This window comes from Sardina pilchardus, chromosome 15, assembly GCF_963854185.1.
Source record: "Sardina pilchardus chromosome 15, fSarPil1.1, whole genome shotgun sequence".
Classification (NCBI taxonomy): Eukaryota; Metazoa; Chordata; class Actinopteri; order Clupeiformes; family Clupeidae; genus Sardina; species Sardina pilchardus.
The window spans coordinates 10081171-10108270 of NC_085008.1; the positions used below are offsets into that span (position 1 = coordinate 10081171).

The window sequence follows — 27100 nt, forward strand, 5'->3', positions numbered from 1 at the left end:
CCAACTCAGCATTGCAAGCGATGCTGTTTGTGCAACAGCATTTTCTTGCCACAAGTCTTACCGGGATGGCTGTTTTGCTGAATGTATTCTTGATAATTGCAAATGTTGTAAGAGTTGCAAGTGTAGGAAGATGTCCTGAATGTATCCCTCACACACTCATGAGAATGTGATTGCATACCTCTGCACACTCAGCTGTGGATTTTAAAGATGGCCGTTAAGCTATAGTGCTAGTCCTTGCAAATATGTCATAGTATAAAAGTATATGTACAACCTCCGTTATGGCCCTTATTAGAATAGCTTCAGCACTATTTCTAAGCCTGTTATGCTGCCAAGACAACCTGCCTGTGATAAGACACACACACACACACACACACAAGCACACTTACACAAGCACACACACACTGCAGAAGATTGTGTTAGAGAATACAAACCTTGTCACATTGTGGATTGCACACGTCTCTCTCTGGTTCTGAAGACAGGAAGTTGCCATATGCCGTCTGTCTGTTTGTGTCCTAAATATAAGGCACTGCTGCTTTTCACACATAGGATGTGTAGGAGGTCAGACTAGAGGTGTTTTGCCCCATCCGAAGATAACGAACGCAGCACTCAAAGCAATTATGCATAGATAAAAATCTGTTTCTGTAATGAGGGACTAACACTGGGAGACCACCAGGAGAGAGATTGAGGTCATTTTCATTATAGCTGGGGTTATTGTGTGGGCTTATTTGTTTCAGTCGTTTGGCAGAGGAGATGTCTTCTGTTGTGCCAAGCTGTAGGAAGGAGTTTGCCCCTTTGAAAACTTCTTGTGTACTCATACTTTCGTACATTCTTTTAATGAGTGTATGATATAGTATTTTTATATATATATATGTAAACAATTCAGTGGATAGTTTGTCTTTTTTGTTTTAACAATCTTTAGGATTTAGTTTAACCAACCAGACTATAATCAGATCAAACTGATATCTAATGAAGTGTTTGCTAAATGTATGTTGACTAGGTATATGCTACCTTGCTTAGCATATTGTAAGTTAGGCTTTGTGTCAATTGAATGTGGTGTTTAATTACTGATGTATTCATCTTTCAGAGAAAAGTCACCAGAAGACGCCAAACCCAGCTGTATGAAAATAATAATCATGCTGTTAACGTTGATTGTTCCCTCCACAATACTGATTGCCATTTTCTCCTCCAGCTCAGCCTGTCTCTGCTGTACTTGGGTGACACACAGCAAGGCGCGGGGGGACAAAATGAAAAGAGAGAAACAATTTTGCCATAATCTGTTGGAGTAGTCTCTACTCAATGCATGCTGTCTCACACACCTGCCGCTCCTCTCCCTCCCCCGTGCGCTAGGACTAGGTCATATTGTACAGGAGCAGTGCTATTCAACTCGCTGCATGGCTCTCAACAGACTGTGTATTTGGCTGCAAAAGCTACCGCTTGCCATAATTCAAGACCAGTCCTGCACACACCTCAGGCTCTGACACCTCCCTCTCTCTCACACACTGCCTCTCAGTCTCCCTTTTTTCTCTCTCTTTCTTTCCCTTCATTTGTGTCTGTCACACTCCTGTCTGCTTTGCATGCATAGAAGGGCCTGCACGCCGGTTTCTGCTTTTTTAATAACAACGTCCATATTGTGAGCTCATGTATTTTGTTCGTATGTGTATATGTGTGACTGTCTATGTGTCCATGTGTATCTAAGTGTTGCTGTGTGTGGGAGTATGACTGAGAGTCCATGTCTGTGTATAGTTTTTGAGAGAGAAAACATGACAGGAACATTGATTATATAGCAACCTTTGCCACGTTGCTTGTGTTCTGGTTTGCTGATGACAAAATAAACATTAAGCTAGTTAACAGTTATGCAATGCCCATATGTTTGGAGCTACAGTACCTCATACATCTGTGTTTGTCATTTGGGCATGTTGGCTCTGTAATGGATTTACAGTAGACCTTATTATAAACACAAAACAAGTGTACATAGCTGAGCTTTTTCTTTTAAATATAACCATACTGTGTTGGTTTTGGCAAAATAAGCTCACATTTTTAAAATCTTTGCTAAATGTGATAAAATTATTTTTAAAAAAGTATAATATAGCATGATGCAATCTTAAAGGTAATGCTGTAATTGACTGACGACATTAATGTATGCAATGAATATGCCATTTTTATGTAGTTCTGAATATTTTTAACATTTTGGGGCCATTTAGGTCTTGGGTCTTTGTACCGGTCTGCCAGTGACCGGTGATACCTTCTTTTGATATTTACTCATTGACCCCATTTCAAAATACGGTAAAAAGCTTGCAAGCAAAAAAAGTTTTTGCAACCTTTTTTTTTCTCTTCTGAAGGGGATTCAGTTGAACCACTAGAGTTTTCTTCTTTGTTTCTTTGCAGGAACAATCCTCTGTAGATACTTTATAGAAGCCAGACCCACATTTGTTGAATAATTTAATTGTTTAGATCTCCTCTTTTTTTTGGTCTTTAAGATAAACGCTCATACAAGAGAAAAAGACGAAAGTGAAAGTTCTTTGTCTTTGAAGCACTTTTTTATTGAAAGGCTTGTGTGTTCTTGTATTCTGTTTCCTCCATCTTCTCCATTCTTGATCCTAGGTCCCCTTACAAAGAAACAGAGTGATGATTTAGGTGATAATGACGGTGCAGAGGACGAAGGTATTTTTTTGATGCAAAACTGATATGCATGAAAGGAAACCCTTTCCAGTTTTTTCTTCTTTTGTTTTTCTTAAATTTTCTTGTCCTTTTTTTGAAAGTGAAGATTCTTTTTCTTCCTAGTTTTTGGCTGGATGTGTTTTGTCTTTTTTGCTTGATGTTTTCAGAGTATGTTCAATGTTTCCCGTCATTCCAAAATTGCTTAAATGTTAATAACCCACCATAGGTTTTTGCCTGACTTCTCCTTTTGTTTTCTTTATTTTTAACATACTGCATCCCACCTACTTAAACAATAATACTGATTATTATTAACCCCACTGCCAACTCTTAACACCTTTTTGCATGATTTTTAACCCCTCTGCTTTTTGACAACTACTTATGTAGTCTTACTTTGTAGCCTGTACATCAGTGCTAACATCAATAAATAGATTAATCATAGACAGTTTTTTGGCGCAGCTAGTAAGTTTCCTACGCAACATAGTCTGTTCCTGGATCTGATGAAAACATCCCCATCGGAATGCTAGAAATAGATTTGTTGCTATTACATATAAGACTCATCACAAGCAGTATCTTGATATACATATCACAAATTACTTTGCTGTCATGGCGACAGTATCATTAGGAATCCTTACGTGACTTCATTAGAACATTTTCCCCTCAGTCCTAAAGACAGAACAGAGACTTAATATGGACAATCTCCAGGATGATCTCATGAAATAAGCACCAATTAGGGGAAATGTACCAGAGAATGAGGCAGCTGTCTTTGATCTGCACATCAAAAGATTAGAACCATGCAGATACACAGAAAGCCCCGCCAACCGTCATGCGTTGACTTTATAAAGAATTCAGGGCAAACAAACAATCCTCTTAACTACAGAAGACAATATGCCATGAGACTCGTGCTCCGTGAACTCATTGAGAGGCAGCCACATCCCACGGCAGAGCTTTAAAAGTCTAAACTGTTCCACATACTTAAACCCCCCCACACAACCCCGCAGGAGCTGAGCATTACAACTCGGCAAACAGCAGGACATTTGCCCCACTGTGTTCTCACAACCTTGGATTTTTTCACTGTGTGTTTTCCAAGCTCTTTTGCCACCCAGTTTTTGATTTGCTCGATGGATTATCATTTTTCAAGTAAACTTTCTGGAATTGCTGTCTGCTGTTCACTGTGAACATTTCATCTACTCCCCATTTTTGATCTGAAGGAGCCTCTTGATGGAACAGATACTTTTTCATTGGAATGAACTCCACTCTAAATGGAAGTCAAACACAAGACGCAAACAATATCTGATGCGGATGGGCCATGATAATGTGTTTCCCTAATCAAAATGAGTGGAATCAGTTTAAGGATCTGATGCTAAGGACTGCTTGAAATAACACTGGAATTGTAATTGTGCTCCATTGCTTTCAGCCAGTCTGGAAATCTTCATTGCACACAAGGTCAGATTTCACCCACACATCTCACAGAGATGGAGACGGCTGGGGAGAGTGGCACACAGACAATAGTGGGGAGGTGCCATCTCATTCTTACAAGAGGTACAGAGGAACTGGTATCCCTAAACAATTATCAGTGATCAGCCCAATCCAGGGATCAGGAGTGGCTGGCTATGAGACAATGCTGGGGGGGACACTGATTGGGTTTGGGCCTGGGCTCCAGTAGTGTCCCATTGTCTTGATGCTTTGGCACGTTAAGAGGATACACCAGCAGAATGACATCCATTCAGACTGTGAAATTATTTTCATATCGAAATTGGAATGCATCCGTCATTACACAAAGTTTCTAGTAAATTCATATGGCAATTGTAGCCGTAAACCGTAAACACAAACAGGTATGCACACAGAGACATGCACACATACTGAGCAGCTGTACACACTCACGCAAACACATCACTAATGCCTTACTGCATACTGATGTTCGTTCCTCTGAGATGTCTGATGCGCTGTACTTGTCAACAACTTTGACGCAAGAAGGATTTTTTCTCGCCTCTAAGCAGATGTTAATGCAGGGAGCCTCAGTATTATTCTTATTGATCAATGAAGTTTTGAGACACATGCATTAAATCGTAATATATACAGTATCAAAAGGCCCTTTTTATGCTGTTGCGGCCCCAGCTCTTACAGAACAAAAAAGGAACAACGGAGTATTAATTTCTTTGAAGAATTTCATGTCTGTCATTATCTGGCATTAGACTCCCAGATCATTGCTGTGCCAGTTTACGGGCTCGTGTGAGTCCCGTTGCTCAGCTGTGATTCAATTAATTCATCAAAGTGAATGGAAGATGTGAAGACTCAGATATGTGATTTTGGGAGGGAAGAGAGGGGAAATTCAGCCCTCATATTCTGTGGGTTAATAATCCTGAGTTTCACTCTCTCTCTCTCTCTCTCTCTCTCTCTCTCTCTCTCTCTCTCTGTCTCTCTCTCCTGACACGTTCTTATTTTCTCCCAGCCCAGTTTACCAATTTCTAACCCTTTATGTTTTTTTTCTCCCACTCTCTGTTTTTTCCCCTCGTGTCTTAAGAGTGATTCTAGACTGCTCACCTACATACATCATCCTGCAGATGGACCTTGTTTATATAGATAATACATTTTTTTTCACACCAAAGGATCCAGCTTCTCCAGACCATTCCGGTGAAAGCAAAGTGGGTTATACACTCATACGGTATGCACAATGTCCGGTTCAAGCACACAGTCTTGCATAAATCACCCACTGACAGACAACAATGGGACGGTCCTTTTCTGCAAGATGAGCCTCAAAGCATGCCATTTTAAGAGGAGGAGAATTCTCTTCGTCTCTCAGGATCCCATCAGAGACCATCCAAGAAAACTGACTTGAACCAGATCTGGGAGGGAAAACAATACCAAACAAAAGACTGGATGGTATGAGGAAGACTTTTTTGAAGAGGAGTAAACAGTATGGAATATCACTACAAATAATAGCTCGGTGTTTGTTCTGCTACTTACTCCAAGAGCTCTTGGAAGTCCCTTACCACAGAACATCAATAGAAATATCTAATGTGTGCCTGGATACACTGCACCCCTGATAAAAATGCTTTTCTTGTTTGCTGAAGATGAAAGTGATCATGAGTATTCCATTAACATAGCCTGTAATAAATGCCCTAACTAATTGTAGGCCACAATTCAAACGAATTCCTAATGTTATGACAGACAGCCTTCCTTGCTCTGCTTCAGGTCCTGCTATCATAGCAAAAATAGAAAATAATCTAGATCAGGTATCAGTCAGTGAATGTTATTGCTTACTGGGAGAAACAAATATTCAGAATGGCTTTATTTTGATATGAGTGCTGAAATCTGAGAACAAATTAGTAAAACACAAGTGTGCACACAAATACAACATTTTTTTTTTTACGTGTTTGCACATACTACTCGTCATAGATAAACACAACAGCGCAACAAAAACAAAACAGCAACAGTGGTGAAATAGTAAGACTATGAAATAACAGTGTGAGTAAAATAATAATAGAGTAAACGATAGCAAAGTAATAACTGAAAAATGTAGGCCTGTGTTGAATAAACCAAACCTCAGTCACATCAGTTGACTTTTAACTGTTATTAAGTGGGGAGTTTCTAGTCACCAGGAATATGATGTGCATGTTGCATAGGAAATTAAAACTCAGTTAGTCTCTGACCATTAATACAACTTAGCCTATGTCACAAGTTGTAGCAAGAAGGGGAAAAGAGCAATTAGACACTACTGAGATGGCATTTCATGTTGTTTTAATTTCCCCCTTATTATTTATAGCTAATTATTTACTCTCCCCTTTCCAGACATTCGTGAAAGTGGCAGCCCCAAACCAGTGATGGTTTTCATCCACGGAGGCTCTTATATGGAGGGCACAGGGAATATGTTTGACGGGAGCATCTTGGCAAGCTATGGCAATGTCATCGTCATAACTGTGAACTATCGGCTTGGAGTGCTAGGTAAGAAATGAGCTCTATTTTCATCCTTTGTTTTTATGTCCTTCTTTTAGAGTACTTTCTGTAATTGGTCAGGTGAGAAAACCCATGGCTCGCACCTCATATAAAAACATGAAGTGGCTTCACCACACTGTGGTTTGGTGGTAAAACTTTCATCTTTAACAAAAAGGTGCCAGGTTCAAGCTCCTTATGGCAACAATCAAAAAGTAGAGTGTGTCTTTTGCTTGTCAAAGGAAATTTATCTGAAAGCCAACATTTTATGTAGATAGAGCATCATGAAGGTTATTACTGCCATCAATGCAATGCTGGAATTAGACTTTTATAACTACAACTATATTTTATCAGAGAACAATTTCGAATTTTATTCTCATTACCTTGGTATTGTAGTTTTTTGGAATTATTAACTTATAAAAAAGAAAGTTAGATTAGTAGCTAAATGATAGAGGCCAGTAAGAATGCCCTTAGAAGATAATGACAATTTAAATGCCTTGGAAATCTTTAGAGGCGCACTAGGATGGGGACTCTGCTGGATGTTCTGTATTGTGTGCCCAGTATTTTTTTGGAGTGAATCTCAGAGTGTTCTTGTCTGGCGATGATAAGGTAAGTGGCATTCTGAATGTTAAACAGCTAAGCTAAACTTCCCATAGGCTTTGCTGAAAAAAGAGAATGTTATAAATGAATGAAGCAAAAAAGGGTTGGAAGAGAGCTATGCTGTTTTGAACCCACACATGCTGTGTTGGTTGAGGTCATTTTTTTTTTATTATTAAAGTTCTTTTTCTGGGCTAGCATTTTTTTGTATGCTGTTGTCCATTTTTTATACCCAATTTAAGATGCTGTCAGTCTCCTTGTCTTAACCTCAAGCTGCCAGAGAGAAAAAAAGTTAAATGAACTGCAGAGGAATAGTTGAGTCTGTGGAAAGTTTGGCTTGACAGTGGATGTGGATGGATGAGCATTGCGCTGAAACGATCCTGTTAACAAAACTGAACCTGTTGGCCTGTATTTTGTGGACCTTATTATAAAATATTTTTCCTTTTCCTTTTTCCTTTCTGATGATTTGTTTTCCTCTGTTTTTTTCCCTCAAACTTGTAGAGCCATGAGGTACCGTATGCACGCCGTGAGAACTGACATGTTTATTATTCGCCGGCTCTTTTTTTTCATGGGGGACGCTGCGTTCCTCCGCGGGCTGTTGGGGGCTTTGTGTGTGTGGAGGGTGGTGAGCGGTAATGGAATGGAGCGTGCTGAGCTTCCTGCGTGTCATTATCAGAATTGTTCAGGATTTATGAGCCGAGGCCTTCCCATCGTCTCCCTTCAGCACTAGCCAGAGAGCCTGACATGGCGCAGCGTCACATTGCTGGTGTCTTAAATAAGACAGGCATACTCACATTTCTTTTTTTTGTGCATTTGTGATCGTAAATCATTTGGAGATCTTTGTTTAATCAAAGCTTTTGTACTATATGAGACCAATATTCTCCCTGAAATGTACTACTTTTGACATCGTAGGAAGATTTTTCATGGTTTTGTTGTTATGATTGGTGCTCCCTAGTGATGTGTATGATTTGAGCACTTTGTTACACTAGGCAGCCTTACCTAGCTACAGTGAATAATTGCACAGCAGGAATTGGGTCATAAGTCTTGTCAAGAAATCGCCCAAGCGTTGATGAAAAGGTGCACGTGTGAAACACTGACCCAGGTGGTGAGTACGCAGACCGCTCGCGCGTGTGTGCCATGTCAGTGATGGGCTGCTTGGCCCTCTGTGTGTTGGCCTAGTCAGCAAGTGTCTAATTGTATTTAACGTACCCGCTTGCAGGCAAATTACACCCAATTGTTTACCCTTTCAGAGCTCCACCACTGGCTTTTGTTCTCCTGGATATAATTGGTCTGAACTTTTTTTTTAATCATTCTGTGTGGCCCCACATTGAAGATTATTATTCTTCACACATCGTTATTTTTTTCCCTCTGAAAGAACAAATGCCTGGGAGTTTGCCTCATTTGTCTTCCTTCATAGCTCCAATGTTGTTGTCGCTGGATTGCCTCTGTATCCAGTAGCGTGAACACACACACACACACACACACAAACACACAAACACACTTGCATAGCATAGATCTCCACAGAGCACATAAAGAGCAAATGTAAAATGTCTGACCTCATTCAGTGATCAGTGCACCTTGGGAGATGGTTATTGCAAGGGTGTTAATTAATATTTTAAGAAGCATTTAACGCTTCCCTGGCATCCCTATAGGTCTTTCCCTTGAGCTGCCTCCAGTGTGCTGTATGGATGCTCATTTCCGCATGGTGAAAAGTGCTGCAATCTGCTCGGATGTCCAATGGCGCCCGCTCTTCACTGCCGTCAGAAGTACGCAGAGATGCTTCTGAAAGGTGCTTCAGTTTGGCCAGTGACGGTCCAAGTCGCGCTGGAGCCATTTATGGCAGATTTGTTTGTTGACTCATTGGAGTGGTCCTCCTAATGAGAGTCGGTGGTGCCTCTGTGGTTTTGGTTACTGGGAGGACAAGGACATCTGCCACAGGAGGGGCTTTTGGCCTGTGAGTGATGCTAACTGGGCAGATTAAGCCCAGACGGAAAGGGACGAGCAGATGTCCATCTGGACACGCTCTGTAACTTCTCCTCCCCGTCCTCCTGCCCCCCTTCCATCTCCTCGGCGTTCTCGTCCGGCTCTCTCTCTCTCTCTCCGAGTGTTGGCCGCGCTCCATGGACACACAGGTGGGCACGCGTGCACCCTTTTGTTGGCCTTGTGACGACCACACATGCCCTACAGGGAGAGACATGCTCCGCTGAGGAAGACTGTCCAATGAATCGGTGTGTGGTGGGGAGGGGAGGGGGGGATGGGTTGAGGGTAGAGTTGGTCGCTCCAGCTGTGTGTGTTTCTTGCTCGATGCCTAGTGACCCCGGGTGACTGTAGTCGAGTTCTCCATGCCTCACTGTAGCTGGATGTAATCCTCTCCATCTCGCCACAGCCCCGCTGTGGCATGAATTGCAGAGTGTTGCGGTTGGATTGCTGGGTGCGCATTTAGGCAAAATGCATCTGATTAGGCAGAAGAAATAAGCTCACTTCCTCCTGCTGGCTTCGTAGATGCCCCTCGATGATGGAGTCGGTCACTAAGTGTGAGGGTAGAAGCTAAATTATACCTAGGCCTCATGGCAAGGTAAGCATCAGTGGTTCACTCTGAAAGCTTTCAGCCTGATCTCAGACAGTTTTGGGTGGTTGGGGGGGTCTAATAGGAAAGAGGGCAGTATGCTACTCCCAGTGTCCAGCCATTCCATCCCAGAACTGGTGCTGCATCCATTTTGTTCTCAGACAGGCTGCTGCTGTGCGCCGGATGGGTAGGGGGGCACTAACAGATGGATGGATGCACGCTGACATATCCATCTTTGCCACGGCGCTAGGGATTAGCTCGCCTTGGCTCCCAGGCATGGCTATGGAAACCAACTGCCACTGTAGATGATCAAGGTGCTCGGCGGGATCTGCGCAGGGCTGTTGCTCTGGCCCCGGGAAAACAGATGGACATGTTTAACACTTTAGAAACGAGACCGTGTTTTCAGCGGATCAAAGCCAGGGAAAAACCTTCGCAGCCCAGAGGAAAGGTTGGAATGCAATCGGGGTTGGGGGAGCATTTGCATGAACTGTGCTAGCATTTGCTCAGTCCTCAGTCCACATCTCCCCCTGCCCCCACACTCTATGGCGTTTTCCCCCACTAGCCATTCCCTGGTGTCCTAATCCCTTTTTCTCGTGGATGCTGGATTTCATATGTTTTATTAAAGTTCTCCTATAATTATTGAACGTGGCACAGAACAGTCTGCTGTATCTTGGTTGTTTACTTTTCGGTATATACTGTAGGCAGTATTGGAAATAGCCCTAAGCTACCGCAATGGCGTTGACTGGTCTGATTTGATGTTTAGCTTTTGCCCCACTGATATGGTTTGGTCTACTGATTGGTTAGTGGTTTAGCTTTTGCCACAGTTTTTGGAGGTCAAAGCTTTACCCCTCCCTCCAGGAAAAGAGGTGCCCGCTGCCGCTGCAGGTCAGCACTTTCTGCCCCGACACGCTCACACAACAGATGGCAAGCAGAGGATAAAGAATATCTGACATTTACCATGTTGCAATCATGCAATGATGCTTTCTCACCCACCAGTGAAATGGACACTTATCCCGAATAATGATGTGAGAGAGGTCTGGATCAAACTCGCACGAGACACTCCATTTTGTAATGCATAAAAAGCTTCACACGTTTCTGTTGACGCTCACATCATGTTATGAGATTTATTTTGAGATGGCACATGATCTGAAGTAGCAAAACTTTTTTAGTTTTGATTGAGGTTATACCTGACGAAAGACCAAGAGAATTATGCTCCTGGCTTCAAATCATCTCATCCCTGTAGCCCACTCTCACACTGTAAACTGGGACTTTGACATGTGAGAACAGAATAAGCCCCAAGTAATGGAGAAATGTGCTAGAGGCTTGAAGCTTTAACAGCCATGCAGTGGCTCTGTGCCTGAACTCTTAACAGCCTTGATTGTGTGGGATTAAGATTACCAGACGGTGCAAAACCTTGAAGCAATTTATCCTGCCCCTTGTAATAAGGGACAGCGCAGCCCTAACACCACATGCTTCATTTATGGGTCCATTTCAACCAAAATCCTCCGCTGTAAATTGTGCTGAAACATGGTTAGGTAGAGTACAGATCCTATTCAGGCAGATAAAGATCTTCTTGTATCTGATTTGGGCTCTTCTTGTTTGGTTCATTCAGCTGCCTGTAACGGACTGGGTTCACCGTGCCTCACATGCCACTCTGTGATTTGTTGTCTGACAGGCGTTATTTAAATCTTTCAGAGATGCGGAAAAATACAGTACTGTACAATGTGTGGCACAGAAACCTTTCCTATGATTCTGCTTTGCTTTTTATTTAGCAGACAGTGACACGGTATGACAAAACTGCACCACTCACCCACAATTCTGCTATTTCGTAGGATTGCATTAGTGAAGACATCTGGCATTGTCTTTTTTCCCCTCTTTTCTAATACCCTCAGTTAATCCTGAAATCTCTGTGAGGGTCATTTTTTTCCCACAACAGTCTTTTTTTTTTTTTTTTTTTCAACATTTCCTTGTGGAAAAATCAACACAATATGGAGGATTAAGGGAACTGAGATCTGGCGTGAACACAGTGAGCCAGTGACGTGATCTTTGCCAGCCAAGTAAACCTTGTGCATGTGGATTTTCTCCAGTTGAGGATTCTGAAGGGAGGGGGGTTAATGCAGCTTGATTTGCATGGGGGAAATTACAACCACAGCATATTGCATCCCACTGATTCTAATTACAGGAATAATCATTAATAGGAACATTTAATCATTGATATTAATCACTGTAATTATTACTCATTTCACATTCCTCAAACAGAAGAGTGAAGTGTCATCATGCTGACACATAAATACCCACATCTGTCTCCATTCAATCTATCTATTCACTCTTTCTGTTCCCTCTCTTTCTTTGCTCCTATTTCTATCCATCTATTTTGGCCTTCCTCAATTTTTCTTTTTCAGTATCACACTCTCTCCCTCCTATCTCTCTCTCTGTCTTCACTCATACTGTAGATACATGTATACTCAAATGCAAACCGCAAGGGAATTTTGAAGCATGCTTTTGACAGGCTTATCCATGGGCCCATGGAACACAGTAGCACACCCCTAGTGTGACCGTGCTGTCACACTGCCAGGTGATCTGATGGCTTCTCACTCAGCTGCAGAGTTATGAGAGAGAGAGAGAGCGAGAGAGAAAGAAAGAGAGAGAGAGAGAGAGAGAGAGAGAGAGAGAGAGAGAGAGAGAGAGAGACTGTCCCATCTTGAGATGCATTTGGTCCTTTAAATTGCATTCTTCTTTTATTTTGAAGTCTGGTTGTGAATATGTGGAGGAGTGTGGCTGCTGTGTATTTGAAAGCTACACACTAGGCTACACACGGTTGCTGTTGCTAATGGCTAAAGAGCCTGGCCTGAGGAGGGCTGTCCTTGCAGGTTCATAACTGGTCCCTGAGGTGCAGTGAAAAGATTGTGATTGTGTGTGTGTATAGGGGCTGGAGGGATGGCCTTGAATGGAAAGGCCTTTATAAAGCTCTCCTGAGAACGATGCTCACATATGTTTACTAACGGTCCCCTTTCAAATGCTGCTGACATAGGATGCAGCCGTAGCCAAGACCTCTCAGCATTCTCCACTGCCTGGAATGTCTCATCCATTCTGACCACGAGACTGAGCCTTGTGAAAGGCTTTATTCAAACTCTCATGAAATCTTCATAATTGCCATACGCTTCTGTGTTCTCTTTTACATGTTACAGTAAATCATGTGGGTTTAACTCGGGTGAATCCATCCCATGGATACGAAGAGTCACGTTGCTTAGAGCTTTCATGTCGGCAGGCATACAGAATAGCGGCGCTATGAATGGGAAAGCTTCTCACGATAAGGAAGTATGCAAACAGGCAAGAGATTTCACAATGCTCGCCTGTCTCTTTCAGAGGCTGTATCCCAGGATTCTAATGCTGGGTTGCTGTAAGTCAACAAGAAAGTATCCTGAAATCTGATGTTCATCTGTTGATTGAGCCCCTGGGCTTCTGTCTCTAGACACAGGCTTCCAGCAGGCTCCATCACACGCAGTCACTCATGGTGGGGGGGTGGGGGGTGGGGGGGGGGGGGGGTGGTGGTGGCACAAGGACATGGGTCTCTATAAAAAATTCAAGTGTTAGTCCTTGGTCTTCCATCCAACCCCTTGGCTTCTGTGGGAGAACACTCAGTGGCAGTGGAATCTATCCGGGGGGTAAGGGTTGGGGGGTGGGGGTTGAGAGCTCCTGGCAGGGGGTAGATGTCGATCCTGGCAAGTGGACAGATGTTGTAGGGGCTCTAAGAAACCCTCCATGGATTTCATAACATCCCTGCAGACAACTTTCCAGCACAGGAGAGTCTGTATGCTGGAGGGCAGTGGAGCAGCTCGTCTCAGAGGCTGAAGTTGTCTTTACACTCCCTCTTCTTTCTCTCTCTCTCTCTCTCTCTCTCGCTTCCCTCTGACCCTGCAGCCAGCAAAAAGCACCCACACATGTAGCGTCTGGTTTGTTATGACAATTTTCGTTCTAATTAAGTGCTTTTGTTTCGAAACATTAATTTATCCATTTATTATTTATTTCTCTATTTATGCACAGATGGTTTGGAATAAGAAGATAAGAATGGTGAGTTGTCAGTTAGAAGTTCGGGCATCTGAGGTCACAAAGGGAGGCCGTGATTGGTTGTGTTGTCCCTTGAAGGCTTTGGGTACAGTATTTTCTGGAGGTGCTGTATTATTGAAGACATCTCCCCTAAAGGCTGCTGTACGAGAGAGCCTGTGAAAAAGCTATTGTGCTGTGGAACCTGCTAACTGAAATAACTGCATCTTCTGTAGCTTGTAAATCAGGCGGCAGACTCGGCGAAAACTCAGTGTTCATTTTTCCTTTCCAGTCAGATTATTAACAAAGTGATTCTTTGCCCACTCAGAGGTTCTGCGTTTTTTTCCACTGGCAGTTGTCGGCGGCCTCTCTTCTGTTAAATTCATTGTTTGCCTGCCATGTGCTTGCGGAAAGACTACTGTTGTTCACAATTCATAGAGATGACCTACAGATGCAAGCATGATGGCTTCGTTTGTCTTGGTGACACATCTGAGATTGTTTCCATGCCTCTCCATTTAAAATTCACAAGAAATAGTCAGATTGCATTTTGGTGCATTTTCTTGTCAACACCCAGAAGTGTATGATTGCTTGTCGACCAGCAACCACATCGTTTTGTCGATGTCGTCTGCAAGCCGGAAGGTTCTTCACATGGAATGTGCTTGTGGTGTGGTAAACCTCACATTAGCATCCTGAATACTTTCCAAAGGTTTTTATCACAGTGACTGGCATCTGTCCTCAAACCTGACTAAGCCAAAGAGGATGTTTGCTATCTCTGTGATTCCCGTGCTTTACACATTGCAAATGATGAGCTGTATTAATCACCATAATCCAATTACATGCAACTTTACCATATGTCTGCGCTTAATGTCACAAGGCAAATCCACCACTGGAATTTGCCGGGGGAGTTAATTGGCTTTTATCCTCGGGAAGGCTTGTAAGTCATCCGTTCACCTAAATCACACGCTTTACTCGCCAGATTTGCTTCACTCTTGGCTTCTTCGTCTCTCCTTCCCCACCCGTTGCCATTTTGGATCATCCAGAGGAGTCATGCTGATGTCGAGTGGTGTGTTGTGGCAGAAGCACACATGAAGTAGGAGACTAAAGACTGTCTTCTGAGGCCCATTCCTCCCCTCACCTTCCCTCTGTCTCAAGGGCACTCCTTGATGGAGTGCTGGCCTGATTGAACTTACACCCAGGTTAAACGGATGAGAGTCAACACTCTGGTGACATAAGGTTGGTGTTGCGACACATTCTTGAAGAGGGCAGGATGCCACCAATGACTGTGCCCTCTCCTGCTCCCAACCTTTAGATCCAGCCGCTCCTATCAGGAATAGGGGTGTGGTAATAAGAGGGTGTGTAGAGGTGGCAAATGTTATGGGCTTGATAAGGGAATTACAATTTGTGGCTGAGTTGCTGCAGGTCAGCAGTTGTTGTGCCTAGCATTAACCTCAGTACACATAAACTTCAGCGCCCATTTTGGAATATACAGAGCTACTGTAATATCTCAATGAAGCTATTGGTTGTTGCCTCTTGTACAGTATGACTATAAATTGTCAAGGATAATTTTGTTGTTTAATCAACTTATCGTCACACATGGCTAACACAAGCCGATTTTGCAATAATATATCATCATCTAGTCAAGCAGGTGTTGACAATGAATAGAGACCCAGGGACAGCCGAGCCAAAGTAAGGACTGGAGGATAAGCTGCATTCTACCACATCACTGTGTCTGTCTATGTTCTTTATATTCTCCTTCTCCCTCTCCTTTACTCTATCTACTTTTTTACATTCTGGGCCAATTTTTCATACTCTATCCTTCTCTGTCATCCTTTCTCCCCCTTCTCTATCTCTCTATCCCATTTCATCAGTCAGGCATTCTTGGTTTATGTATTTTTTAATGCGATTCCTCCTATTCAAATTTAACAGTGAAAAATTGTTTTCATTAGCATGTGACAATAACTGGGATATTTAAACAGATGACTGGGTTTCAATTTCATCTCCTTGTCACTGAAGTAGCGTGCTTTACTACTACTACTGAGCCAGGGAAAACAGTGATGGCAAAAGAGAAATATGCATGTTTTCCACTCTTAATTTTTTTGTTGGTCAACCTCTAGCGCCCATTGTAGGCTCCGTAATCATTTTTATGAGGGCTCAGGTGCATAAATATTCTCTGTGATGAAAAATGCAATTTTTGTGTTTCATCTACCATAAAACACACTGAAGGAAAGCACAAGAAAAGCTCTCACCAACATAAACCAAACCATGACCAGCGAGTTCCTCTCTAATGTGTTTAGGCGCTGTTAAATCGTGGTGTCTGTGTCTTAACAGCAAATGGGATTTGTATATGATGAAGCTGGTTTTCTGTTAAGACTGTCAGATTGTGGTTTTCATGGTGGGCATCATGGGTTTAGAAAAAAAAAAGACAAGCAGAACAGAAAAAGATGTAAGGTCGTCCACACAATAACTGTATATTTTTAAAGCAACACCATGAATAACAGACTTTGGAATGAATCACAATTGGCATACACAACACTTCATGCATATTTATGCGCCATAAAGTATGACATGGCCATGAAAAAAATGCAGCATGTTCAAGGTTTCTGTCAGTAATTATTGTGCCATTTATTTGATACATGCCAGACACTGTACATTTCTAACAGCTTTGTGTAATGGCAGCCTATGATGACACTCTAATGAACCTATAAAATGACAAGAGACATTTTTTTGTGGTGGCATTCTGACCTAAACCAAACTTCAGGTTCAGGTCCATCACAGCCGTGAGAGCCATCTCAGTTTGCTGTTTTCAGCCTTTCACACAGATCATAATTGAGCACATTACTGAGAGCTTGGCAATGAGTCACGCATGGGTAATTGGAGGTATGCGCTGCTTTTGTCTTTTTTGTTGAGGTGAAAATGAGTGAGCACCAATCACCCCATCGCCACCATCTACTGTGCCATCCGTATACTAGCTGTGATAAGAGAATGGATGCTGCAGCAATTACATCTAAATAGATCAAATTTCACAGGCATTCATTTGCAACGGTCGGGGTGCTAGATAAACATTCTATTGGCTCATTAATAACCAGACATCACCCTCTTGAAGCCTCCTTTTTTTGTGTGGTTAACAGAAGAGGTCATTAGTCAAAACTAATATTAACTGGTACATCCAATTTTCATGCCTCCCACCACATTAACAGGATGCCAACTCCATCGGTCATTCATCCGCCCGTGGTGTATGGGTCATGCGTGGGGCGACTGTTCCTAATGTGCCACACACAAACTGCCAACAGAGTCATTAAAAAACGAGAGCGCACTCTGCAGTCTCAGCAGTCGGCGCACACTTCACAGGGAGCATGATTGAGATGTATGGTGGTGAGACTGGCTGGTGTGTCAACCGGTGTGTGTGTGTGTGCGCATGTGTGTGTGTGTGCATGTGAGTGTGTGTGTGTGTGTGTGTGTGTGTGTGTGTGTGTGTGTGTGTGTGTGTGTGTGTGTGTGTGTGTGTGTGTGTGTGTGTGTGTGTGTGTGTGTGTGTGTGTGTGTGTGTGTGTGTGTTCAGGTTCTGTGTGGGAGAGGTGCCGGGGAGTTCTCAGCGTAGTCCAGGGCTTGTCCCATCTGTCAGTTCAGGGAAGTTGGTGATCAGCATTCCTGTAGTGCTAACATGAGACAGGATAGACTATAGAAAGACTATGTCTGTATCAGAAGGGCTATGCTGGAGTATTTTATAATGTTTTTTTGTATGTACGTGAGCGCGCGTGTGTGTGCGTGTGTGTGTGTGTGTGTGTGTTTGTGTGTATGTGAGAGACAGAGAGAGAGAGAGAGAGCAAAAGAGTTAGCATGTTTGCCACTTTCTCTGTCAGATGTCTGTCTACAGAGAGGAGGGTGTGGGTGAGGCACAGTGGCGGTGCCTTGGTGCTCCAGGACTGTGTAGTGAGAGAGAGACTGAGGGAGTGAGACGGTGAGTGACAGGTGAGCAGTGGAGGCTTAATTCCTGAGGAATATCTCCAAAGCCCGAGTAAACATCAAGCTGCATTTGGTGGGGATGTGGGGATGGGGGGGTGGGGGGGATGGGGGCAACAGAGCGGATGAGCCTTCAACTCAGAGCCATCCCCACCCTCATCAGCAGCAGCACCACCACCACAGGCTAATCTTCCAGTAGTTCAGCCAGTGACACGCTTTTAATTTAGTTTTCACCCAAGTAGAGAGAAGCTGTTGGGGAGAGCCACAGTGACCGGGTCATTACGTTTCACAGGCAGATCCCAGGCCTGGCACTTCATGGTGTTGCACAGTTTGCTGCTGTGCTCACAGACACACACACACACACACACACACACACAAACAAACACACATACAAAACTCACTTTTTGTTTCTGTCCAAGCACTCAGCACTAGAGGATAGGAACTCGAGCATCCTGGAAGCCATTTTAGACTCAGACTGCACGTCTCCCGAGGGAAGCAGCAGCACAGAAAGTCTGTGTCAGATGGATGGGATGTCTTGCATATTCAATGGCGTACATTGTGGGTGCTGTTGTAGTATGTCATGGCGCTAGGCTCCTCTAAGGGCCAGCTGCTGATTAAATCTGAGTGAAATGCAGGGCCCCTTGGCCAATAAATGCAGCTTTATGTCTCCCACAATGCAATCACACAGAATCGTCTCATTACCTTTGTCGTTGACTCCGGTTCTCCGAGTAGGGTTCAGTTTTAACATCGGTCAAAGATACCCCTGTATTCGGTCTCTAATGCTCCAGGGGCTTGTTTTTTTCTTCTTCTTGTGCTAGCATTGCTTTCATAGTCATTACAGGGCAGCTATTACAGCAAGGACGCCAGTCTGAACATTAAGACAACCTTCTTAAGTGGACTGCTGCTCTTGAGGGCGGTGTGGGTGGGCTGATGTCTGTGTATGTGGGTGGCTGCTGGCGTGTGTGTGTGTGTGTGTATTCTTGTGTGTGTGGGAAGGGGGAGTGTCTCTGAATTTGTGCTCTCGGCTCGAAAATTATTGTGCAATTATCCAAGGACCTTTATATGGCAAATCAATACAAATGCAAGGGCTTCAGGTTTGCTGTGCAGCCTTTTGACACCCCTTTGACGGATCGCCATGCCCCTGCCTTCCTTTTCTGTAGGCTCGCTTCAGATGGATAAACCTTAGGAGTGGAACAGCCCCCTAAAAACAGTGGACACCCGCGTCTTCTTAGAGGGAGCATTAGACCCAGTCAATTGTTTATGAGAATGCTGATGGACCAGGGCAGCAGCCTGGGCAGGGAAATAAAAAGCAGCCATCTTCACTCTGTGTCACTGGTGTTTTTGTAAGCCTAGGGCCTACTCAGTTTCAAAATAGGCCTGGAAGTCTATCCACTTTATAGATACTGTCAGTTATATTGACCCCCTCTGTCTCGCTGTGTTAATTTGCTTTTTTTTTTTTAATCAAGCACAGTTATCCCTGAGAAAATTAACTTTTATTCACTGCCTGGTTAATCAAGAACAAATAAAAAGATTTTGATCCAGCAGAATGAAAATCGATAATCAGATGTATTGTGCTGTTATTGACAGCTTTGCACAAGACAGGGTGGCAAATAACCACACCCCAGAGCAACAATAAACTTAAGCTCAGAGTAAATCTCATTGGGAAGTGGGAGACTATTGCATTTTTTCATATCTCGACATAAAAACCACATTCTCTCCTCAGTCATCAACTTCCACTTTGTGTACTTGAGTAAGGCACTTAACCCCTCCTTGTCTCTGCCACCGGGCAGCTCCTAGGTTTATCTGAGTGTGTGCGCATAGCTGTGTGCACTGTAGAATTTTGCAATAACAGTACAGACTGTCCAGACGACTGTGTTAAGGAAGACATATCGCTTTCTTGAGCACAGCTGCAGTGTCTGTTCTCTTAACCTACCATCATTCCCCTCCATAAGAACCAGGCACACTGTGCTTTCTATTACGGCCAATAATTGCACACGCTAATTATTTCACCATTGTGATTACACAGTGGGCTTTCACTTATCGCAAGAAGTGTCTTTTTTTGAAGTAGTTCTGTGTTAGCCGACGTCTTATGCTCAGCACCAGCCGGCAGGAAAACCTGTCTGATAGCGATGAGAGGGCTGTGGGATTACAGATACTACGTGGATGTCACAAATGGTCCCCTCTCCTTCTACCCCCCCCCCCCCCAGGCCAGACTGTGCTGTGTAACCGTAGCAACTGAATTTCGCCATTGTCGCCTGGCGAATCCTGTTACAGTGTGGCAGGGCCTCCATTCAGTCGTCAGGAGGGTGGCAGTCTCTCTCTCTCTCTCTCTCCCTCTCTCTGGCTATGTTCCCACTTTTCCACACCCTATTCCCACCTCAAGCTCTCCTTCCGTGCTCTCTCTCCATCTTCCCCTCTCTCTCTTATTTCTCGCCCACTTTGTGGCCTCTGTGTTTCTTCCTCTCTGCTGCTCTTTCCTCTCTCGCTCTCACTTCTGTCTTTATCCCTCCCTCTTCCTACCTCTTCACCCTATGGACGTCTCCACCTCGCATTCCTTCCTAAAGACAACTTGTTTATAAAAACGAGTCATAGTGTACTGTATACACCAGGCTTCTGTGCCACTCTAGACTTGGCCACCGATGCCAAATCACCTGCTGTTTCCTCTCTGTCCCAGTAACCCCCAGCCTGCGCCGGCCCCAACTCCCAGTGACACTATCAGCCCAATCTGCGGTCTCCCCAGGGCACAGCAAGACTCCTCTACAAGTCAATTTCCTCTGTGTTTGTCATTTGCTGTGCTCCAAAAAAAAGGGCATCCCTACAATGAGAAGGCGCAACAGGTGTCCATCTGTTTGTGTAGCGAAGCACAGGCATTAGCTGACCATTAGATGCGCAGGTCTGCACCGCCCTGCCCCCCCCCCCCCGGACCGTCATCCCCTCTCCGTCTCTGCGCATGTCATTGGCTGGGGGTTTACCTTGAGCGCTGCGTCGGATGGCAGATATACAGCTGAGGAGCAGGAGAGGTCACCAGCAGACCGAGTGCATTATCGTGATTGAAGCCCACTAACACAGCGCCGATAATGCAGCAACAGGCCCCCGCGCTGAACCCGCTAACGTGATTGCTGGTCTGGGGATCGGAGCACTTCAAATGCCCCGGGTACGGGAAATGCGTGGATCGATTGGAATTGTAAGTGGAGCTGAGTGCATTGTTCAGTCTCTTTTACACAATCTTCCTCTGCATATGCATATCATGCCCCCCTGCCCCCCCCCCATAAGAAAGCCTTAGGTAATAATGTTATATCCGTATGTAAACGGTATTACATTTTGCACTTAAAGAGTAAATGCCCACGCACATTGCAGGTGAAAATGGTTCCCCTTTCACTCAAAGTGCTTGCTTTGCAGATCCAGTGCACAACAATAATGCAGGTGTGTTTAAAAGTCACGTCACAGCAAAACACATCGCATACTTGATGCCCACATCCTCCGCAGGAGACAATCAGCCTACCGGTAATGGCTCTCTCAATGAAGCGCGTGAGAGGCAGATATTCGCTGTCAAGCCATTTATATCAGCCATAACTGAAAACATACAGAGGTAAAGAGGGCTAGAGACAGACAGAAGAGAGACAAGAGGGAGGGAGGGAGAGAGAAAGGGAGGGGGGTGTGGGGGGGGGGTGCTGATTCCAACGGTGGCCTCCGACCCCTTTCATTTGTCTTTCAAGTCCCTGATTCAGTTCCACAAAAATGATGTGTGCTCCTTGTGCAAGAGTAAGGTGAAGGAGGCCCTGGGCTGGAGATTGCTCATTAGATGGAGAGGGAAAGACCCCGCGGACCTCTCAGATCCTGAAGCCCCTCAACAGCAAATAAGCAGATACCTCTTAATTGTCTGTCTGTTTAGTATGCCTGGAGCAGCAGGTGGCAGGCGAACAGCGATCTCTCTGTGTGAGCGCGGGGGATGCGCTGTGACTCCGGACCCTCATTGCCATGCCTCTCACTGGGGCTCGCTCGAACATTAGCCCTCTCGTTCAGGCTCTGAAAATGAGCTACTTGGTGTGATTGGCCGGAATAGTGGCAGTAACCAGTGTCTGCTTTCACTGAGATTGGGTCATGAATATGAAATGGCCAGGGCATGCTGCCACAGACAAAAAAGAACAAGCACACACACACGCGCGCACACACGCGCGCACACACACATGCACACACACGGCTCTTTTATACGTGCATTTCACCTTAACCCAAGGGCGCTGGTAAATGTGACAATTTCAGTACTGAGGGCTTGTGATTATAAGAGTCACCCATCTACAAAATGTTCACTGAATATTGACATGCACATATCTCTCTGTAATGTCTGCATGTCACAAGATCTCCCTGGTATTTTGGTGTCGACAAAGGCAGGGTTTTTCCATTTAGCGTATCTCAGTTTAGCCATGCAGCTGGATGTAAGCAGCAGGCAGTATCCTGTTGAGATGTATGTCAATGACACACAAAAGGGTCAATACCTCTGTACCTGCTTTTGTGAGTCCGGTCCGTGGCTGGAAGTCAGGAATGCTCTCTCCTCTCCACTGCATCTGTGGGCATTGTTGTGACTGCTGTTGTAGTTGGCATCTGTGGCATGGCTATTTGAAGTGGATAGCTATCACCACCACCACCACCATCACCACCACCACCACCTCCACCTCCGCCCCTCCCTTCCAGTCCCTGAGGAGTAGCCTGTCAGATGAGCTATTTATCGCCTGAGTGTCTCCACCTCGGAGGGGGGCGCGGCATGTGAGCGCACGTCCGTGACAGGGGCACTCACTTTGATTAAGCCGGAGCTGAGCCGAGCCGAGCCGAGCCGCGCTGTACCGTAACAGTGTATCTCAACAAACAACAGCGCCGAGCAACTATTTCTGGGCAGAGTCCCAATGGTCTCACTTTCTCCTCTCCACCTTTCCCTCTTCCGCTGTCTCTCTCATTCTCTCACCCACTCACAAGTTCACACATACTCCTACACACGCACACACACAGAAGCAAACAAACACACATGCACACACACACACACACACACACACACACACACACACACATACACACACACACACACACACACACACACACACACACACACACACACAGACATACACATCCAAATACGCAGGCAAGACGCATTACTGTTCTGCAACTGGGATTTCTTTGACATCACAGTGTGTGTCCAATAACAGAGGGCATGCTGCAAGATGAGGGTAAAAGGGCAAAATATTAGTTCCCTCCTACACTGTTCTCCTTGGGGGAAGTCTCCCCTTTAGATTAATGTGAATGGAGTTGTGCAAAGGCCATATTGGTCTTGTTTTAACTGCTCCAATGAGTCCATGGTGGGAGGTATTGACTGCAATACTCTTTGAGGTCAATGGGAGTTCACAAGCCCAGATCATATTTACGACAGTCTATAAAACTCCGGCCTTAAAGGATAGCTCTGTGATAGCCTCAAAAATTTGCTTGCATTGATTAGCGCTCTTTGCTTGCAATGAGAGTCATCGCCTCATGCCATTTAGCCATTTCCCCAGGTTTTCTCACTTTTATTTTATTTTTTTGCTTTAAGCTGTGAAAGGCTTTTGCATCTGCTAACAGCAGTGGCATCAGTCCTCTTTCTCTTTCTATTACTCTCGCTCTCCATCTCTCTCCTCAAACACACACACACACACACACACACACACGCACACACGCACACACATGCACACACGCACACACACACACACACAGTATTCCCCATCCCACTCTCTATTCCTTCACCAGTAGGTCGTACATTAAGCAGTTACCACGGCTGTGGTGAGTGGCTTGACCTCTCTGTCAATCAGTCCATTTAGGCCATATTGCAGTGTAAGAGGATTGACTCTTTATGGGGATAATATCTCATCCTCGCCGTGACTCTCCCCACCCACTCTCCCATAACCCCCGCCCTCCCGTGCGGAGTCACAACTCCTCTCGCCCCGCCGATGACGCAGAGATATTCCCCCGGTGATGCCCTTGGATGTCAATACTGCGGCATTGCACTGGATCCCGTCTCCTTCACTCGAGCCCTTTGAATATTATGGCATATTGAAAGGGCTCAAGGAAACAAAGGATCCCGTGCAATTTGGAAGTTCGAAAAAGGGAGCAGTGGGTTTGAATAGAATCTAAAAACCCACCTGGGTCCAGGCGATGTTTAATGCATCCACACAGGGGCCAGCTAAAAGCTCATGCTCCTGCCCTTAAGGGTCATACAGTCGCAAGCTATTCGCTAGTCACCAGCTCTTCAGAGGCTATGACAGTGATTACGTGAGCTATTTTCTAAGTTTAGGGGCCCTTTTTGCAGAGCAATTTCTTTTGCTTTTACCCGTTTTCTCCATTTTGCTCCATCGCATTAAGCAGGCCTAGACCTACGCCCTGCTGAGAATTCTGTGTAATCTCTAGTTTGGGCTGACACCCCTGTCATGCTGAAGAAAGTGGAAAAGGTGGCACAGCTGCTCTATTAGGGGAGGGCTGGAGGAGCAAGAGAGGGGAGCAGAGGTTGGCCAACGAGAGCCCTCCCTTTTACCCTCTAAGCCTGGCACTGCTGCAGGGGGAGGCCAGTCAGAGCAGCATCTGTTTAGCCACCGTCACCTCTGGAGATGAAGAGCTAGGAGCTGCTCACTTCATTTCCACCAAATCACCTCTCCCCCTGGAGAAAAACACCAAGGGGAAGACAGAGAGATGTGGGGGAGCGGAAATTCCCTCTCATCTGTAAATGAGTTCATCCTTCAGAGATAAAGCACCTCCATGCATAATTTGCAGGCAGTGGAGAGAGAGAGAGAGAACGAAAGAGAGAAAAAAGAGCGAGAGGAACGTGACAAAAGTGTGTGTCTTTGTACATTCGTGTGAGAGTGTGTATTTGAGAGAGGGGGGTTTGCTCGAGCAAAAGAATGAGAAACGGAGTAAGAGGGACAGGAAGTTTCAGCTCATTAATCTCAGTCCCTGTTCTATTCCCAAAATTCATTCTCTCTCTCTCTCTCTCTCTCTCTCTCTCTTCACCCTGTGTATGTGAGTGTGGGTTTGTGTATAAATAGTCAGAACAGAGACAGAACATCGTTAACTGCTCTCTAGGTCAGTATGGCAGTATAAACTGTGGTCATATTGAAATGTATCATAAGCAAAACCTTTGAGTTGGGCACTAAAATCCCAGTGATTGGAGGGAAACATGGCTCTTTAGCCTCTCTCCTCCTGGCAGTTCACTCCTTTTTAGAGGTGCTTCATGATAGTGCAATGCTATTTTTTGCCTTGTCTGTGCAACCAGTTTATATTGTGCTAAGCCTAGATCAATACCTGTGCCATTTTTCTGTAACCTCTCACACCTGACACTTTGACACCAATTCGCCCTGATGGATGACAAAACTCTGCCAGTCCACATTTGTCACCCTCTAAAGCCAGAGAAAGGGACCTTTCGTTTGGGGTTATAGTCTCTAACACCCCCCCCCCTTTCTCCCTGAATCTGGCCATTTTTTTCATCCCCATGGAGGAGTCTGCCACTAGTTGTCACCTGGGGAATGATTCTCGTCGACAGTAAGCCCAGACAGGCATGAGGGAAACCCATCAACCTCCAGCAGTATCAGTTTGTGGCTCATCCCTCCGTTTTAGAGTTGAGTGAAAAGAGGAATTATTCGTTTTTTCCCCCCTTCTTCCCAGCGGCTTAAGACAGCATTGTGAGTAGAAGTTATTATCATGCCATATAATAGGAGAGGCATGACATTTATGTTTTTTTTCAAGAGGGGGAACGAAGGAGGCGCCGGGTGTCAAAACACCCGAAGATTCCCTCCTGACTCAGGGCTTGTTGTTTGAATGCAGTCGGAGGGGATTTTCCCGAGACCCTCTTCATCCACAGCAGTTACGCTAGTCTCTATGTCAGAATCTGTAAGCACTGAGCTTTAGGCAGCTTTCCTCTCCATAAACCGAAACCAACATCCAGTTATGTCGGTTGTCAAGAAAGCAGACTGGTGTGCTGCTCTGAGATGCAGTTGGCTCTGAGCATTCTCTATCGACTTTTGTGTCGTTTCACTGTTATAGTAGTTTGCCTAAAGGAACTCGCTCATGTGTCTAAAGATGGACAAACAGAATTGACCTTGGTTGGGTTTTTTTAGTCCATGTTATGAATGTGATGGGAATAAGTACCGTCTATCTTGATCATTCAGGTTTGATTTCCCCAGTCCAATACCCAGTAAAATCATGTTTGGTTGTATCCCTTCAATTATTCATGTTGGCACGCATTTGTAAAACAATCTTAATGACTGCTTAAGCACCACCAGTAATTGGTTATTGGTATCCTCAGCCTGAAACATCATTACGGCACAGAATGTGTCAAATCAATAATAATTAGCCGATGTAAGCTATTTCTTTTTATGTTTCCTCCCCTGCGTAGTTTCATTAAACTGTTGTCGCTGTTGGCAGGTTCTTTTTAGAGGGAATATGACCATATTGCTAACCATTGATCTCAGGTTCCTGGCCATATGCCAACTCTGATAACAGTATAGGCTGATTTGATTGTACCACAATTAGCCAGTTAATTGCATCACACATAAGGTAACAACCCTTCCCAATAACATGATAAATCTCAGTCTGCTTCATTTGGGTGGTATTTGCATGTTTGCCTACTAAACATCATGCAAGAAGTTCAGCAATGCTTATAGAAAACGCACAGCTTTATCTTATTTTCCTATATTATATTTTCATTAGTAGGGCGTCCTGAATCTCCATAAAGCAAAAAGGGTATTTTGGAAAGATAATGCGTATGGATACATCTACAAATATTTGAAGGGCAACAACAAATCAGATGCCTCAGCTAGTTTTCCCGTTGCTTAAAATAATATAAACTGTAATGGCAGAACATGACATGACATTACACAACACATCTGTGCATTTACAGCAGGACATTTTCCCGGTTCAGCTCTCTCACATGGCAGCATTTCAAGATATTCGATGCACATCTCTCAGTAAGAAAACAAATGCCCCATTCCCTTTGGTGCTATTGGCCCAAACGCTCGCAGGCTGGATTGAGCTATTCTTGCAGATTGATCAGTTCAAAAATAATCAGCTTTCGATTTACCGACCCTCTGAATGGCGAACGGTGTCTGTACTTTATCCAGGCACAGAGATCATCAAAGATCATTGTCTGATCTCTCTCTCTCTCTCTCTCTCTCTCTCTCTCTCTCTCTCTCACACACACACACACTCACAAACGCTCTCATTCTTTCCCATACTCTGATATGGATTGTGTGTGGACACATCTTTGGCTTTATGGGTTAAATCATATTAGCCCAGCAGATTGTGTGGAAAGAGCCTCTTCATCATCAAGGCTTGCCTGAT

At 44.5% G+C, this 27100-nt stretch overlaps 1 protein-coding gene across 1 annotated transcript in view; it reads left to right on the plus strand.

Moving 5' to 3' along the window:
• nlgn1 (neuroligin 1) overlaps positions 1-27100 on the plus strand; it is a 149522-nt gene that overhangs the window by 50233 nt on the left and 72189 nt on the right. Inside the window, exons 3-4 of the mRNA XM_062555984.1 lie at positions 2602-2661; positions 6448-6600. Of these exons, the coding sequence (XP_062411968.1) occupies positions 2602-2661; positions 6448-6600 (213 nt within the window). The remainder of the gene's footprint in view (positions 1-2601; positions 2662-6447; positions 6601-27100) is intronic.